General features: G+C 51.9%; 1 protein-coding gene across 1 annotated transcript; it reads right to left on the minus strand.

Moving 5' to 3' along the window:
• Nucleotides 1–7,014: 7,014 nt before the first annotated feature.
• Nucleotides 7,015–16,148, minus strand: TUBB3 (tubulin beta 3 class III). The gene is made up of 4 exons (XM_038537984.1): nt 15,992–16,148; nt 9,605–9,713; nt 9,044–9,154; nt 7,015–8,408 (listed from the first exon to the last, which is right to left on the minus strand). Exons 1-4 carry the CDS (start codon nt 16,046–16,048, stop codon nt 7,333–7,335), a joined length of 1,353 nt encoding a protein of 450 aa, XP_038393912.1. The 5' UTR covers nt 16,049–16,148; the 3' UTR covers nt 7,015–7,332.
• Between the last annotated feature and the right edge of the window lie 2,612 nt (nt 16,149–18,760).

Here is an 18,760-nt window from a genome sequence, read left to right on the forward strand (position 1 = left end):
ACACTTAACATGAGATATACACACTTAACAGATTTTTTAAATTTTTTTTTATTATTCATGATAGAAAGAGAGAGGCAGAGACACAGGCAGAAGGAGAAGCAGGCTTCATGCCAGGAGCCTGACACGGGACTCGATCCCGGGACTCCAGGATCACACTCTGGGCCAAAGGCAGACGCTAAACTGCTGAGCCACCCGGGGATTCCCCAACAGATTTTTAAGTATACCATAGAGGATTGCTAACTATAGGCACAATTTTGTATAGTAGATCTCTAGAACTTATTAATTTCACATAACTGAAACTGTACTCATTGACTAGAGTCCCTCCCTTCCCCCTGTCCCTGGAAACCACCATCCTGCTCTTTGCTTCTGTGAGTTTTGACAATTTGGGTAACTCACATGAGTGGTATTACGCAGTTTGTCTTTCCAAGTCTGGCTTATTTCATTTAGCATAATGTCCTTAAGGTTCACCCATGTTGTTGCATATTGTAAGATTTCCTTCTTTTATGAGGCTGACAGTATTCTGTTGGATGTATCTATCAAATATTCTTTATCCATTCATCTGTCAACCAACATTTACTTTGTTTCCATATCTTGGCTATTGTGACTAGTGCTGCAAGGAACGTGGGAGTACTAACGTGGGAGTACTAATATCTCTTTGAGATCCCCATGTCAATTATTTTAGATAAATACCCAGAAGGGGGATTGCTGGATCATATGATAGCTCTATTTTTCTTTTTTTTTTTTAAAGATTTTATTTATTTATTCATGAGAGACACACAGAGAGAGGCAGAGACATAGGCAAAGGGAGAAGCAGGCTCCAATGCAGGGAGCCTGATGTGGGACTCGATCCCAGGACTCCAGGATCATGCCCTGAGCTGAAGGCAGACGCTTTTGCCGCCAAGCCACCCAGGGATCCCAGCTCTATTTTTCATTTTATTGAGTAGCCCCCATACTGTTCTCCAGAGTGGCACCATTTTGCATTCCCATAAACAATGTGCAAAGATTCCAGCTTTGACACTTGTCTTTTATTTTTCTGCTAATAGCCATTCTAACAGGTATGAAATGGTATTTTGTTGTGGTTTTGATTTGCATTTCCCTCATGATTGGTAACATTGAGCATCCTTTTTTAAAATTTTATGTATGTATGTATGTATGTATGTATGTATGTATGTAATCTCTGCACCCAATGTGGGGCTCAAACTCAAAACTCCAAGATCAAGAGTAGCATGCCCTTCCAACTAAGCTGGCCAGCTTTTTGTATACACCGTGGCAATTTGTACATCTCCTTAATGAGAACTGGTATATTCAAGTCCTCTATTTTTTCATCAAGTTGTTTTTTGCTATTGAGTTGTCAAAATTCCTTATATATTTTGGAAATTAACCACTTACCTAATAAATGGTTTGCAAATATTTCCTTCAGTTGCATAGATTAACTTTCCACTCTGTTATTTCTTTTGCTAGGCAGAAGCTTTCTGGTTTAATGAAAACTTGTCTCTTTTTGCTTTTGTTGCCTGTGCATTTGGAGTCACATCCATGAAATCATTGCCAAGGCCAATGTCATGAAGATTCTCCCTTATGTTATCTTCTAAGAGTTTTATAGTTTCAGGTCTTATATTTAAGTTTTTAATCTTTTCAGTGTGTATGGTGTAAGATAAGTGTCTAATTTTAATAATTTGAATATAGATATCCCATTTCCCAACACTACTTGTTAAAGATAAAAATCACAGGATCATCTCAATAGATATAGAAAAAGTATTGATAAAATTCAATACCCCATCATATTAAAAACTCCAGGAGCACCTGGGTGGCTCAGTTGATTAAGTGTCTACTTTCAGCTCAGGTTATGATCTCAGAGTCCTGGGATCCAGCCCAACAATGGGCTTCCTGCTCAGCAGGGAGTCTGCTTCTCCTTCTTACCCCTCCACATGCTCATGTGCTCTCTCTCTCTCTGTGTGTGTGTGTGTGTGTGTCTCACTATCTCTGAAATAAATTAAAAAATGTTAAAGTAAAAAAAATAGAAACTCCAAAAAATAGGAATAGATAGAAATTAGCTCAACAGGGATCCCTGGGTGGCGCAGTGGTTTAGCGCCTGCCTTTGGCCCAGGGCGCGATCCTGGAGACCCGGGATCGAGTCCCACGTCAGGCTCCCGGTGCATGGAGCCTGCTTCTCCCTCTGCCTGTGTCTCTGCCTCTCTCTCTCTCTCTCTCTCTGTGACTATCATAAATAAATAAAAAAATTAAAAAAATTTAAAAAAAAAAAAAAAGAAATTAGCTCAACATAGTAAAGGCCACATAAGAAATCTCCTGTTGCCTCACCCCCAACACTCTGCAGCCAGGAGCACAGCCAGAGACCAGTCCAGGGCCATACGTCTGGACATTCCCCCTCTCTCTGTGGAATGCTGACCAGTAGCCAGTGTTACCACAACCATGGGTGACTCTAGCATTTTCTCTTTTTGTTAATTTTTGTTCTATGATTTTCCTATGACAATCATGCCATACTGGAAAACTGAAGTGTTCCCCAGGGCTACTAGAAAGATGTTAAATATATGATGGGCACTGGAAAGTGGAGGAATCCTGGAGAGAAACTCTAAGGTTGACCTTACAAATGGTTCTTGCTGGATAAGAGTCCAGTCCTCCTCCAAACACAATCAGAGGAGATAGAAAATGCATGGAAGCATTCCATATTGTCTCCAGGACCAGGAAGTCCTACTCCATATCTGACCACTCATGTTTGGCTTCAGTGGAGTAGCAGCAGCCTATTCAGTGGAGTAGCACAGCCTATCCATTGCTGTGTTGGAATCTCCAAATTCAGAGTCTGGAATGTTGCCAACAGAGTCCTGCTGTGTGATGCCCATAATCCTTGGGGCCCCTGGTGATGAGCTTGCTGGCCAGTAAGCTCAGAGAGCCTCAGTTCACTCAGATGGAGAGTGAGTATGAAATTATGATGCTGCCAGGAGCGGTAAGTGGCATCATCTCATTGAGCACTTATCACAGATCAAGCGTGGTGAACCTGTAAAAATGGCTTTTATAAATTATCATTAAGGGTGCTCTAAGTTTGTTCAAGCTGCTATAACAAAGTACCACAAGCTGAGTGACTTATGAAAAACAGAAAGTCATTTCTCACAGTTCTGGAGGCTGGAAGTCCAGGACACTGTCAGCATCGCTGGGTGCTGGTGAGATGCAACCAGGGTACATGCTCGGGTGCTCTCGTGGGCTGCAGATGGCATTTTCTCCAGGTGTCCTCACATAGTGGGAGGGATGATGGAGCTCTCTATGGTCTCTTTTATTAGGGCACTAATCCCATGCATGACCCTCTACCCTCATGACCTAATCACCTCCCAAAGGCCCCACCTTCTAATACCATCATATTAAGGATTAGAACCTCAACATATGAATATGGGGGACAGGACACAAACATTGATTCCATAGCAGGTACAATGTTGAGAAACCTTGCTTTTGAAACTCACAGACTGTGAGAAACAGTGTTTGCAATCAACTAATGGCAACGGTGTCCAGCTCCTGCCTGGAGTATGACTCAGAGAAGCCTCAGTATGAGCTGCCATACCAATTCCCCATATCTACTGTAACTCTGTACTTCCCCCGGAAACAGGATTCTGGTCAAGTTCCATGTCTTGGTCAGAAGTGGATATCTTCACACTCAGCCACTGTGGCTTGGCTTCCATTCAGCTCTACCTCACTCCGAATCCCATATAAGCCTGGTTCATCCCTTATTTGGGCAAACCCCTGCCCCGTTCCACTCCACACTCCCAGTGGCAACGACAGCTGCATCTGCTAATTTCTAAAGGTGGACTTCATCAGCTTCCAGTATGTGTACACTCTCATTTGTTATTATCTAAGCAAGGCAAGCATGGACTTGATCTTTGCAGCTGGGAAAAGTGCTCTTCTTCAGAGGGGAAGTGACCTGGACACAAGGAGCAGTGGTGAAGGCCACTTTTTTTTGTCCCTCCCACCATGCCCTTCTCAGGCTGCTGTGCTGTTCCCAGGGTGGGTGGATGGTGATGACTCAGCCCCGACCTCCTCCATTCAAATTGTGGTCCTGCCACTGGCATCTGGATGCTCTGGAGCAGTTTCACTTGTCTCCTGCCTCACTTTCTCCATCTGTAAGCACCTGCTTCATAGGGTCACACGAAGAGCAAGTGAGTGGGTGAAGAGCTCAAGGCCACCTGGCCCCCAGGTAAGGCTTAGCTGCAGGGCTGCTGGCAGGATCTAGGCTAAGATTCTTGGATTTAGCAACTGAGGCATAATTGCTTCCTATAATCATGCTCCCAAGTGGAACATTATTTGTCATTTATCTAAACTTCCAATTCAACTGGTCATCTTGTATTTGCTCTGGCAGTCTAAAGTCATCTCCTTGCCCCTGAACACTCCCTGTAGGGGACCAGGCAGAGGGTCAGGAAGGGTTGAGGCTTCTCCCTCATGAAAGCTGGGAGTGTGCCCAGGTCTGGACACCCTTGGCCCTTCACCTAGGCTGAAATGGACAGATGGAGCTGAGGGCAAAGCAGCCAATGAAGTGGCTGTCCCGAATGCCAGCCAAAGGTGTCGTCCACACTGGATAGTGCTGGTGCTGGGCCAGTCAGAGCCCTGTTAGAAGGTTCAAGCAGGACTCAGCAGTCACTGAGCTGAGCTTACCTGCACCCTCATGCCCATGCATCTCTGTAAACAAATTCCCTTTGCTAATAATAGTGGATACATTTAAGAGCAAACATTCATGGCCTTTATTATGGGTCACATGCTGTTCTAGCCACTCCCCATGTGTGTTCCTATTTTCAGTTGCTATATAACAAACCACTCTGAAGTTCAGTGCCATAAAGCAGCAATTTCATTATGCTTAGGGATATTGTGGGTCAGGAACTCATGTAGCACACAGGACTGACTTGAGGTCTGTCCCACAATTTCTGAAATGGAGGCAATGAGAAGTGAAGATACAATGGTGCAAAACAGCAGAGACCTATGTTACTCCTCATAAGAAAGTAAAGCTGGAGGCTCAGGGGAGAACCAGCTGGAGGAGAGAAGAGTGGGCTGGGAAAGAAAGCATGAGGTCCCTACTACAGAACTCTGGGGGGCAAGAGATGGACTCTGGGGGCCAGCAGAGATGGATTCTGGGGGGGAGTAGAGATGGGCTCTGGGGGGGAGCAGAGATGGACTCTGGGGGGGAAGCAGAGACGGACTCTTAGGGGAAGCAGAGATGGACTCTGGGGGGCAGCAGAAATGGGCTAGGGGGCTAGAGGTGCTGGGCTGCCACCCTTCCACCTCCTCACATCCCCACCAATATAGTCCCCACCAAAATGTACACCACACATTCATACTAAGTTGGATTGTGGACCTTGGGAGAAGGATCAAGGGGATTGGCCCCACAGTCAACTCCACAAAGGCAGAGTGGCCCAGGAAGGCCAGCCTCATCTGAGTGACATGAGCAAAGATGATGTATTGGTGGGTGCCAGTGCTTGGGAGGGAAGTAAAATTTTTGACTATTTTAAGCCAAATGGAGAGGTGTACAATCTTGGGCTGGACACCTGGCTCTGCCACTTGCCAACTGGCAAATGCCCTCACTTCTCTCAGCCTCCATTTCTTTGCCTGTAGGATGTGGATGACAATGATGTGTACCTTGCAGCATCACTGTGAAGGTTAAATGAGGTATATGTATTGCGCCCTCAGGAGAAGACCCAGTTAAGACAGTGGATCTGGGACCCAGAAGGAGCATCTGTGAATGTCAGGAGCTGCAGGGGCTCTTGTCAACACTGGGCAGGTGTCTCAACCCTTTTTGGGTCCAGAAGCCTTGAGAATGTGAGCTGTGGGCACCACTCCCTACCACAGTGTGGAGGCCTGCAGCCCTGTGTAGCCCTGGGATGTGATGGAGGAGACTCTCCTGCAATCTAACCCTTTCTTGGTGATGAGGACCCAGCTGCTGTGACCCAGAGCAGGGCGCAAATTCCCACTCACCATGTGGCCTCATCAGTCATATACACTGTGACCCAGTCACTGCATGTGTGGGATGGAGACACACAGCTCTTAAGGAGACACACATTTCCAAATGTGAAATGCTTGGAGCTGACCAAGCACAGCAGGTGCCCAGAAGCATTGGCTCTTAGAATGTGCTTCTCTGCTGCTCAGGGGACCCCAGAGACTTCAAAGCCCAGCCTGTGTCAGGGCAAAAGCCTGAGACTTGGACCCTTTTGGGGGCTTTAGTTCCCTAGCCTACATCAGGGGCCAGTGGTCTCTTTGGCTTTCTTCTGCACAAATATCTAGATAAAAGAGCCAGGAGCCAGGGTGCTGCTGCCTGCACTGAAGCCCCTTTTATGTTCCAGGTGGAGCTAGGATTGATGAAACCCCTAGCTTTGAAGAATGGGGTGTGGGAAGGCTGAATGGAGAAGTCCAACTCTATACACAGTAATGGTGGGTCCCTTCCAGGAGCCCACCCCTGCAGTCCCACACTGGGAGCCCTACAGCCACAGGAATGTCACCAGGGGACATATGGAGCCCTCACATGGCTTCCTACCCGGGGTGTGCTGGGGTTTGCCTGTGTTGTGGCCACAGTTCACTGACCCCCTCCAGCCCCTTCCCAGGGCCCAAAACCCAACTCTACAACACACCACATTTTTTTCTAGGGAGTGTTCAGGGTCCTCCCTTCCAACCTCCCATTTGAGTCTCCACTGCCTTCCTCTAACGTGCAGCATACAGATAAACCAGAGGAATGCTCTGGAGTGTGTGTCTCCCTATGGGAGACTAGGGATAGTTTTCAAGTCAAGAGCAAGCTACACCTGTGGTTCTAGAATGAGGCTTCATCCACTCATGGCCCGTGTCCAGGACCCCACTTCCGGAAGCTCCACAGCAGCTGTGCCTTCAGAACCCGCAGGCTGTACACACAGGCCTGCGTCGGCGACCAGCCTGGGAGACAATGACCGTTCCCCAGCCTGGGCCTCCCTATCTGCCCCTGCTGACCCCTCTAGACCCAACTTTCCAGAATAAAAAGAAATCTCCAGGACCAGGCAGGGATATCTGACAGCAATAAATTTATTAAGTATTCCCCCCCAAAATATAAACACAAACCAGTAAAAACAAAAAACAAAACAAACCATAAAACAGGCCTGGAGCTGACAAATAAAGCAGACACGATGGAGCTGACCTATGGTGGGAAAACAGGACTCACGTGGGGTGGGGATGCCGTAAATACTGGAGGACAAACACTCGGGAGCCCTAGGGCGCTGTGGCCAGAGCTGGTGGGGGCAAGGCTTGGGGCGGTGTCAGTGGCGACGTGGCTCTGGGGGACAGGCCTCTGGGCCACAGCGACAGCCTGGCTCTGCCCCTCCCGCTTCACTTGGGGCCCTGAGCCTCGGACTCCTCCTCGTCATCTTCGTACATCTCGCCCTCCTCCTCGGCCGTGGCGTCCTGGTACTGCTGGTACTCGGACACCAGGTCGTTCATGTTGCTCTCGGCCTCAGTGAACTCCATCTCGTCCATGCCCTCGCCCGTGTACCAGTGCAGGAAGGCCTTGCGCCGGAACATGGCTGTGAACTGCTCCGAGATGCGCTTGAACAGCTCCTGGATGGCCGTGCTGTTGCCGATGAAGGTGGAGGACATCTTGAGCCCCCGGGGTGGGATGTCACACACGGCCACCTTCACGTTGTTGGGGATCCACTCGACGAAGTAGCTGCTGTTCTTGCTCTGGATGGCCAGCATCTGCTCGTCCACCTCCTTCATGGACATGCGCCCGCGGAAGACGGTGGCCACGGTCAGGTAGCGGCCGTGGCGGGGGTCACAGGCAGCCATCATGTTCTTGGCGTCGAACATCTGCTGAGTGAGCTCGGGCACCGTGAGCGCGCGGTACTGCTGGCTGCCCCTCGCGGTGAGTGGGGCAAAGCCGGGCATGAAGAAGTGCAGGCGGGGGAAGGGCACCATATTCACGGCCAGCTTGCGCAGGTCAGCATTGAGCTGGCCGGGGAAGCGGAGAGAAGTAGTGACGCCGCTCATGGTGGCCGACACCAGATGGTTGAGGTCACCGTAGGTGGGCGTGGCCAGCTTGAGAGTGCGGAAGCAGATGTCGTACAAAGCCTCATTGTCGATGCAGTAGGTCTCGTCCGTGTTCTCCACCAGCTGGTGGATGGACAGCGTGGCGTTGTAGGGCTCCACCACTGTGTCCGACACCTTGGGGGAGGGCACCACACTGAAGGTGTTCATGATGCGGTCGGGGTACTCCTCGCGCACCTTGCTGATGAGCAGTGTGCCCATCCCGGACCCTGTGCCCCCGCCGAGCGAGTGGGTCAGCTGGAAGCCCTGCAGGCAGTCGCAATTCTCACACTCCTTCCGCACCACATCCAGGACTGAGTCCACCAGCTCTGCGCCCTCCGTGTAGTGACCTTTGGCCCAATTGTTGCCAGCCCCACTCTGACCTGTAGGTGAGGACAGGTTAGGGGGAAGCAGGAGAGGGACCTATAGTGCCTGCCTGAACATGCCATCAAAGAGAGCAACTGTGGAAGCTCCGTGACATGGGGATGCCCAATGTTAAGGGCTCTACACAGGAATTGAGAACCTGGAGTGGTAGCTCCTGCTCTGCCTCCCTAGGGGCTCCTGGATGAGTCTGTCAGCCCTCCCCTCCAGCCCACCCACCCTCTGGCTAGCCGTGCTGGGAGTGTAAACTATGACCCCCAGAATCCCTTGCAGCTTGGTGTGTGAATGGGGATTTTTGCCCATCACTTGGGGTGTTGAGCTCTGGGAGACAGAAATGGGGTGAGGCCATCTTGATCACAGCAGTGTTGCATGCCCATGAATTTGAGTCCTCTGGAGACTGACTCCTGTCCTGAAAGTTCTGTAACAGTCCTATAAACTTAATTCTCTGTTTTACACAATGAAATACAAGTGGTTTATATTCCCTGCACAGAACCCTTTCTTGGAGCCTCTGTTGCCAAATGCAAACTGGAAAGGTCACTTTTGTCTTGCTAAGGAGTGACTTTGCCCTGCTGTTTCTGCTGTTTTGGATCTGCCTGTGATGGGGTCTGCATCAGAGTGTGGGACAGGGGAGACTTACCAAAGATGAAGTTGTCAGGCCTGAAAAGATGCCCAAAGGCCCCAGACCGGACGCTGTCCATGGTTCCGGGCTCAAGGTCCACCAGAATGGCCCGAGGCACATACTTATGAGCTAGAGGGAAAGGGTGGGTTATGTGGGTCACAGAAGGTCAGGGGCCTGCAGGCAGTCGCAATTCTCTTGCCCTCTAAATCCTGCTCAGCCTGCCAGAGTCATGCTGTCACCATAAGCACTCAGACTCTCTGGGGTCAGAGAGGCTGGAACCATGCATGAAATGGGGACCACATCCTACATCCATGTGGGCAGGTGAATATTTCTCCAGTTCACTATGGACATTGTTTTATACTAATTGCTAAATGGTCCCTACTCTAGACCCTCCCCGGGCTTCCTAAGGGGCCTCCTGGACTCTGCTGAGCATTATACATATTTGACTCTCACTCCAATGGCAGTTTCTAGGGTTCTTCATCTTTGTTTTGTGAGGAGGGCAGAGATGCTGAGACCCCACAGTCAAGAAGCCCTCCCCCCTCCTCCCAGAGGAAGCATGGGGGTAAGGTGGGAGCTCACAAGAGGCCTCGTTGTAGTAGACGCTGATGCGTTCCAGCTGCAGGTCTGAGTCGCCCACATAGTTGCCACTGGGGTCTATACCGTGCTCATCACTGATGACTTCCCAGAACTGCAGGGGGGAAAGGAAGGGTCAGCAAGTGCTCATGACCCCCGCCAGGCCCTTTCCCTCCCATGAACTCAGCCCTGAGTGTAAAATCAGGGGCCTGGACTCAAAGTTTGCACTAGCCCCTTTGAGTAACCTCAGAGAAGGGCCCAAGCTCTGTCATCTCTCAGAAAATTGTGATAGTCAATATGCATCCACTGTTTGCATGTTCAAGGTGCCTGGAGCTCTCAGTGTGGTTCAGGGCTCAGCTGACATGGACCTGGTTCCTCCAGACTCAGCTCTGCCTTTGCTAACCAGGGGCCTTTGGTCCACTCCTCCATGAGGGGTTAGTAATAAACACTCTCTTGGGGTGGTTTTCTTTATTCTCTCTTTTCAGATGAAGGAATGGAGGTACACAGAAGGCAAGGGACAGAGAGAGTCCAGGATACACATGTCCCTCAGTGTCAGGGCATGGGATGTCTAGAAACAGGGTCTGGCAGTGTTCAGTACCTCATCAGCCTCAGCCAGCGGGAATCACAGGGGCCTGCATGGGGAATGACTTGCCTGGGGCCCCCCAGCCTGCCTGCAAAGACCTGGCATAGCCCTGACTCCCAGGGCTTACTCTCTCCACTACCTGCTACCACTCACCCTACAGGAGCTGGACCACCTCTTTCCAGCTGTCGGACCCTGAGTGGGTCCTGGAGGCACTCTGTGTCCTCATCTGTTCAATAGGCCTGATAGTGAGAACAAGTCTTAGCAGGAAGCATGTGAACGTGTGCATATATGTAAAGACGTACCCCCTGGGTGAAGGGAAGGCTTCACAGAGCTCGGCCTTCACCCAAAGGGCATTGCCAAACCGTTGTGAAGCACAGTGGGCCCATACAAGGAGAGTCAGGAGTCACACGCTGTGTGACTTTCCAGTGCCCCTCCTCTTTGTTCCTCAGGGTTGGAGTGACTTTCAAAAGATGAATGATATGAAGGCCTCAAGAAATAACAAGCCTTTACATGTGAGTCATGTGCTGGCAAAAAGACAGCTGAGTGAAAAAAGCAATTAGAACCCAGTTTGCACATATTTATCTAAATATAGATGTCTCTAACAGGCACACAGAGATCTGTTCCAGGGACCTGGGCCTTGGAATGTGGGTCTGGGTTGGGGGAAAGTTCTTTTCACTATATACCCTTTGACTCTTTTGGAATTGTCACGTTAATTTCTTTTTTTTAAGACTTTATTTATTTGACAGAGAAATAGAGAGAACCAGAGAGCAGGAGTGGGGGGAACGGCAGAGGGAGAGGGAGAAGCAGGCTCCTCATTGAGCAGGGAGCCGGATGTGGGGCTCAATCACAAGACCCCTGGATCATGACCTGAGCTTTAGGCAGACTGCCAACTGACTGAGCCACCCACGCACCCCTGTCAAATGTTAATTTCTAAACAAAGAGATTAGCTAAAAATATGTTTAAAAACTCTGATAGGGACATCTGGGTGGCCCAATCGGTTAAGTGTTTGCCTTTGGCTCAGGTCGTGATCCAGGGGTCCTGGGATTGATTCCCAAGTTGGGCCCCCTGCTCAGTGGGGAGTCTGCTTCTCCCTCTCCCTCTGACCCTCCTTCTGCTGGTGCTCTCGCTCACTCTTTCTGTCTCTCTCAAATGAATTAAGAAAAAAATTTTTAATAAGTAAAAAATTAAAATTCTGATATGGGCAGGTATTGTTATTATTATAAAATGCATAGAAAAGTCTTGGCAATTCATCCAGAGAGGCTGTTATCAGAGGTCATTTCAGTGAAGGGAGGGGCTGGATTTATTCTCTGTTTTGTCATTGTTAACTGTTCTTTTTACACAGTGTGTGATAATTTTGTAATTAGGAAAAATAAACACACAGAAATGTCACTGAGGCATTCAGGGCCTGATCAGAGCTTCCTACCACTACTTGGATCCCTATGGCCTCCTCAGCCTAAGGCCTGCATGGGAGCCAGGGGCTTGGTCCCCAGAGCTCTGGGACACCCACAAATCTCTGGTTTCAGGGACACCGTAGCCCATGTAGAGGAGTGATGAGTTCAAGACAGCAAGTATAGGGCCAGGAGAGAGTGATTCAGTTACCCTACCATCAACAGATCTACAGAAAGTTATTGAAAATGCATCTATGGAAAAAAAAAAAAAAGAAAGAAAGAAAATGCATCTATGGAAGGCATGGTCTTCCAGGAGGTGATGGACCAGATCCCAGCACCAGTTGATGTGTGCCAGTGACTCTACCTCCTGGGACCTCAGTTTTCTCATCTGTAAAGTGGACATGATAATAGTACCCACATTAAGGGGTTAGCACAAGTCTCAATGCATTCAGCAAATGTTGGCTTCATTGAGTTAAAAGGTTAGATGCTATTTAAATCTGTAAAGCCATATGCACAGATAACAAAAATAAGTTTTATTTTTAAAAAGATTTTACTTATTCATGAGAGACACAGAGAGAAAGAGGCAGAGTAGATGGAGAAGCAGGCTCCATGAAGGGAGCCTGATGTGGGACTTGATCCCAGTACTCCAAGATCGCAACCTGAGCTGAGGGCAGATGCTCAACCACTGAACTACCCAGGCGTCCCAAAAATAAAAGTTTTGAAAAGTCAATATATTTTGGGATACTGTGGTGCAGTAAAATATGATATGAGCACACCCCCAAGACACATCCTTGAGGGAAAGGCACATTGGATAATGATATGTAAAGTAAAACAGGGGACCTCAAAAAGATTTTACATTTTTGTATAAAGATGTATAGGTGCACATGCACAGAAAACAGCTTGGAAGAATGGAAAGCAAAATTGTCCCCTAGGAGAGCAGGACCTAGAGGCATATGGTGGCTAAATGGGCACTTTGACTTTATCTGCAACTTTTTAGAAGAATATATTAATAATTGCTTTTGTAGTTAAAACTAGTAAAAATATCTTGGGGGATCCATGGTGGCTCAGTGGTTTAGCGCCTGCCTTTGGCCCAGGAAGTGATCCTGGAGACCCGGGATCGGATAGAGTCCCACATCAGGCTCCCCGCAGGGAGCCTGCTTCTCCCTCTGCCTGTGTCTCTGCCTCTGTGTGTGTGTGTGTGTGTCTCATGAATAAATAAATAAAATCTTAAAATAAAATAAAATAAAATAAAATAAAATAAAATAAAATAATTATCTTGGGACGCCTGGGTGGCTCAGTGTTTGAGCGTCTGCCTTTGGCTCAGGGCGTGATCCTACATCCTGGGATGGAGTCCCGCATCAGGCTCCCTGCAAAGAGCCTGCTTCTCTGTCTGTGTCTCTGCCTCTCTCTGTGTCTCTCATGAATAAATAAATAAATAAAATCTTTTTTTTAATTAATCAATTATCTTATTAGTAAAATATATTACGTAATAATAAATAAAGAATACAATTTTGTAGATTAAATAAGAAACAACTATGACCACCACTACAGTTGAGAAAACTACCCGGTCTGAGCTCCGCTGCTATGACCGACCCACGCGCCCCCCCGGCGCTGTCCGCAGTGCTGATCCTTTGCCGCGTCCCTGCTCGGGGGCCACGGAGGCGTCTGCCAAGGCAAGTTGAGGGCTTGCTAACTCATGGCAGTTGGACCCTTTCAGGACCTTGATGTCTCTCCCCGCCCCGAGCACAACCAGCGCTACTCTGACCCAGTTAGGAGGCGGGTGCAAGGAAATCAGGAAATCCCTCCCCGCATTGGCGGTCAGCGCCAGGGCCCGCCCCTCCGAAGCTCCGCCCAGCGGCCGAGAGAAGGGGGCGCAGACAAAGGCTCCTGGAAGGTCCTGCACCCAGAGGGGAAGGCCGAGGTCCCCGGATTCATCCGCCAGTTTGGTGGCGACGGTGAGGTGGCGGGTGGCGGGTGGCGGGTGGGGGGTGGGAGGCCCCGCCCATCCTGATGTATCCGTGCAGACCTAGACTCAGACTCCTGCCCTATCCTTGCTGGGCGGTGCCTCCACTTCCCGGAACGACCCCTGGGGGAAGGGCGATACCTCCTCTCGCTGCCTCCCCGTGAGGTGATGGCGCCTAAAGCATCTGGCACAGTGCTCAATCAGTAGCGATCGATGTCAAACTGCCTCTCAGGAGAGGTGTGTTCTCGCCCTGACCTCTCTCCATCCTTCCACAGCCAGGGCCCTCGCTAGAGCAGGCGCAACTGTGCCAGGCACCGCTCCAGGTCCAGCAAGCAGAGCAGCAGCCCCACCCCCACCCCACCCCCACCCTCACCCCTGTCAGCTGCTGCTGGTGATGGGATGTCAAGGTTTGCTCTCTCCCCTCACCAGAAAGCCCACAGCCAATATGGGATCAGTAAACAGAAATGGTTAATGAACTGCCCCTCCACAGGGCAGATGTCAGCATCTGCTGGGCCTGGCCCCAGCTTTCAGCATTTTCTTTGAGTTTGGTCTCTGAAGACTTTCCAGGACAAGGAGTCCAGAAGGAAAAAGCTCAACTGCTGTCATTGGTCGGCCAAAAAAGGCAGAGGTGGAAAAGAAAGAAACAATTCCTCCCCCCACAAAATCCACCTCTCTCTGGTTTCATTGTTAGAAAGGATCAGACATTAATTTTTAAAACAACATAAAATAAGAAAATCAACCCAAAAGGAATAAAAATAATTAGCAAACCCATGAGGCCACAACTCTAAGAAGGAGGAAAAAAAATCTCAGCTGAGGACACATGTCCAGCATTCAGGCTATGGCCCCTGCCCTCTTCCCTCCTCCTCCTGCCACCTCCCTCCCACTACCCCTACCCCTAGCCCTAGCCCAGCTACAGCTCCGGGCGTGGACTTGCCTTTGCTTGATATGTGTCTGTCCGGGCCACAGAAAGGATGGGTGTATAAACAGATCATGACTCCGCTAGGCTCAGGCTGAACTCAGGGCTGCCCTCCCTCCCCCAGTGACCCCTGACCCTCTGAGGAGCAGATGTTCAGGGCAGGCCTGGCCCCTGTGACCACATTAATGAGCCCCCCGCCCCTCCCACCTGGCCAGGGCAGCTGTCAGTGACTGCCCCAGGAGCCCTGATTTGATTTGAGGCCATCATCCCCCCCGGCCTCCCCCTCTCCCAGCCCCCTTTCTGGGGCAGGCACAGCTGTTTCTTCGGGTGATTAGGGAGTCTCCCTGGTACCACCCCTCCACCCCATCCAAGTCGCCTCCACCCTAGAGAAGTTGCAATTTACATATCAGCCACGAGGCTGCCCCAGCCGGGTTGTAATTAGCTTTTTGTTCTTGCCTGGTTTCCATGGCAACAGCCTCCAGAGGAATCCCTTCCTTGGCCCCTTCCCCTCCAAGACTTGTCTCCTCCCACTGCCTCCTTTGGGAAACTCGCCCTGCACCACTGCACCCTGGGTCCCTGGCCTTGGTCCTGACAAAGCCACCCCTGGGGTCCCCCATTTTGTTCTGTGGAGTGTCCCAGTGGGCAGCAGGCCCCACCCACCCAGCCTGAGCCCTGGGCTGGACGTCTGCAGGGACGAGAGCTCTGGAAGATAGCATGGCTCTTTGGTCACACTTGCTGTGTGACCTTGGGCAAGAAATAATCTCCTTGGACTTGGGGACGTGACAACTGTCTCCTAGGTTCCAGTGGGGAATGATACCACCTTCTCATCCCCTTAGTCCCAAGGTCTCCGATGAAGGCTAACAATGGAGGGGAGGAGCCGCAGGGTGATGCAGCTCTCCATTCCAGAGCCCAGCTTTGTTCCCACAACCCACCCTGACTCCATGGTCCCTGAGTGGGCGCTGTCCAACCCCACCGGGCGTTTGTCCAGGCGGGGCTGAGCAGAGGGAGAGTCCAGTCCTGGGCCAAGGTCACCCCGAGTCTGGGCCCAACCCCTCCCCCAACAAAGGAACAGGGTGGGGTCAGGAAGCCGAGGTTCCAAACTGTATGTTTGGGGGCCTGTGTGGGGGGGTTCTGGCCACTTGGAGGGCATCCTGTTGGTGGGGGGAGCGGGAGCAGGGCAGATGGAATCATTTCGGCTTTGAAGGGGGTGTCCCACCCACACCTGCCCACCCCACCCATCTCGCTCAAGGCTGAGTTGCGACCCCAAGAAGAGGGCCACGCCCAAACCGTCCCCGCAGCTGCAGCCGCTGTGGATGGAGCTTAGTCGCCGACTTGGGCTGCGCTCCTGCAGGCCTGAGCTAACCCGAGCAGAAACAGAGGGCAGGCGGTGTGGACGTGGCAGGGCCGGGATCACCCCGGCTCGTCCCTTTGTTCTCGGCTTCGCGGTGGTAAGCGCGGCTCTGGGTGGGGACGCGGGTCGCGTGCCGGTGTCGGGGACCGAGCCTGGGGCGGGGGAGGGGACGGAGGCGGCGCGCGTCCTCACCTTGGCTCCGATCTGGTTGCCGCACTGGCCGGCCTGGATGTGCACGATCTCCCTCATGCTCGGTGCGTGTGGCGGGCGGCTGCGGGACACGCGCGGACGGGTCGGGGCTGGCTGCGGAGGGTCGGCCGCCCCCGCCGCCCGCTCTTATAGGCTGGGCCCCCCCGCAGCGCCCGGCCTGGCGTCACCGCGCGCGGCCAATCGGGGGACGCCGCCGCAGAATGCGGCACCGGCCTGCAGCATCAGCACCGCGCATCCCCGCCCGGCAGCGCGATGCGGCGCCTCCTCCCGCCGCCACCCGGGTCCGGGGGGCCCGTGGGGGGCGGGAGTCTGGGCCCCACCCCGCACACCGAGGGGAGGGGCTGGCGGGCTCCTGGGAGGACAATAGAAGCCCCTCTTGGCTCTCGGACCCCGCCCAGACTTCCCTCCCGGGTCCCACCGCTGCGGCAGCCCCACCCCGCGGCTTTGCAGACAGTCTTTCTTCCCCACACCCGCTCAGGGACCAACCCCATGTTCCATCCCAAAAGGACGCCTCTCCCTCTCAGCTCCCTGTCTTGTGGCATAAAGGGACGAACGAGGTACCCTGAGCTTTGCTGGGTCCCTTAGGGGTGGGAGAGGCAGGAAGAGGCTGCAGCAGACACTGAACCCTCCAGAAGAAAGCATGGAGCAGGGCTCAGAAACGCGGAGTCAGAAGGACGGTCGATTACAATGGCAGCTGTGAACTTCCCCGTCCTTCCCTGCAGTGGGGGGATGCCACCTGCCCCTCCTCCCTCAGGGGCTTTCATGAGATTCCAAATGGACCTTGCGCAGGGGGAGGCTTTGTACCCCAGCGAGGCACAGTGCCTGGTGTGTAATCGCTGCTCAGTGAATATTGATGTCAGGAATTATCGGAAGGACACAAGCCAGGTGAGGGACTGGCAGGGTGTGGGATGGTGGGCAGTGGTTTCTGTCTGATTCACTTCCTGATGTCACCTGTACTCCTGGACTTTTGGTCCAAGTGAGGCCAACACAACATTGGTGGTAGGGGCTATGTAGTGAGATGGTGTGTGCATAAGGCAGAGATGGGGGGGATTCTTGGAGAAAAAAAACTGGGAAAGGGAGTCCACTGGTCAGAAGAGAAAGGGGATGAAGTGGACATGCAGTACAGATGTTATGTTACACATACATATACCACTGGCTTACTATTCTTCTGGGGCCAGACTCTGTAGTGAAATGACCTTATAACAAGGTCCTTCTGATAGTTGAGTAAGAAATTCTCCCAGGAAGGGTCTCAGAGTGCATGGGTGTTCCACAAGCTGTTGGCTGAATAGGCCTGTGATGTGTCTGTGTCTGGGCTCCTCAAGAGTGCGTTGACAGGGTGTGGTCGTGCACAAGCCCCTCTTCCCCCGTCCCCCAAGCTCTCCAGTTTGGCTAGTCTAGAAATGGGTCTTTTGTTCTCAAGAGACACCCCTCCCCCACAATGTGTCCATGATGTGGCTTTCTGTGGTTGGCTTCCACTGCCTGGGGCCACTCCCTGTCCCCATTCAGGGGGTCCTTGGTGAGCATTTGGCTCTTCCCCGGAGCTGGCTGCACCTCCCCGTCTGAGCAAAGGAAGAAGCTTTGCAGCATCCAAGACCCATTACCCACATGCCCTGCCTCCCTGCGTGATGGCAGTGAGCCAGGCCAGTTCTCTCTCCATCCCCAGAGGGCTCTGGTGCCAGGTTCAAGGCTGACTCACTGTCTTGTCTCCCAGCAAAGGCTGGCCCTGCCGGGAACCAGCTCCTGGCATTGAGGCCAGCAGTCTGGGCTGAAGCTGCCAGCGTAGGTGGAGGCTGGCTGGGGCAGTGCTGGGGGTGGTTGGCCAGAGGCTGCAGAAGACTTTAGGCATTACTAGACCTGCCTTCAAATTGGCTGATACCATCACCCTTGCCACTGCCGAACCTGTATCAGGAAGGGGGTCGACTGTACACTCAGTATCTGTGGAGGAAACCAGGTGGGCTCTTCCATGAGAAACCCAGGTTTGTCACAGAAGGAGGACCCAAGGGCTTCCGGCAACAGGCAGCACAGTTTACCCGACGTGCACTCCTTCACGGCTTGGACTTGGACAGTCCCACTCCATTCTGGGAGGCCTCGCCTCGAACACTTCCCAGAGCTGGCTGAGCACTGACCTCCCTCTCCCAGGAGGGCAGTCGTGGGGGAAAGCAGCCCCCAACCCCTGGCACACCCTGGGGGCCCTGCTGTGTTCCTCAGAACAGACATGGAGGTCACATATGGGTCATGGTGGTCCTGCTTCTGCTGCCATCAAGGGCAGCCTGGACAGTGCTGAGTCATGTCACCTTGGAGGTGACTGGGGGCGGGGGTGGGGTGGGGGCAGCTGCTGTTCCTGTTTTTTTCTTTTTTTAAGATTCTTTATTTATTCATGATAGAGAGAGAGAGAGACAGAGAGACAGAGAGAGAGGCAGAGACATAGGCAGAGGGAGAAACAGGCTCCCTGCAGGATCCCGATGTGGGTCCAGGATCACCCTGGGCCAAAGGCAGGTGCTAAACCGCTGAGCCACCCAGGGATACCATTCCTGCTGCTTCTGACTCTGGTTGTTCTGAGCTGGGGTTTACACCAGGAAGAGAAAACTAAGACACAGGCCCAGAGTGGGTGTGATCAGGGGACCCCTACACTCTCTCCTTGGGCAGGGGCTCAGGCATTCAGGTGCTCTGGGGCTGTGGCTTCTTCAGCTAGGCAGACCCACCCTGGTTTCTGGGATTCACAGCTCCCTGTTCATCACCCTCAACCCCGCC

Source organism: Canis lupus, chromosome 5 (genome assembly GCF_011100685.1).
Source record: "Canis lupus familiaris isolate Mischka breed German Shepherd chromosome 5, alternate assembly UU_Cfam_GSD_1.0, whole genome shotgun sequence".
NCBI classification, from domain to species: Eukaryota; Metazoa; Chordata; class Mammalia; order Carnivora; family Canidae; genus Canis; species Canis lupus.

What these genes read in the sequence shown, in the direction of transcription:
- TUBB3 (XM_038537984.1), bottom strand. Translation starts at nt 16,048, where the DNA reads ATGAGGGAGATCGTGCACATCCAGGCCGGCCAGTGCGGCAACCAGATC. An exon ending in GCAACCAGATCGGAGCCAAG is followed by an intron (nt 9,714 to 15,991) that starts GTGAGGACGCGC and finishes TCCCCCCTGCAG; the next exon opens with TTCTGGGAAGTCATCAGTGA. An exon ending in CTACTACAACGAGGCCTCTT is followed by an intron (nt 9,155 to 9,604) that starts GTGAGCTCCCAC and finishes CTTTCCCTCTAG; the next exon opens with CTCATAAGTATGTGCCTCGG.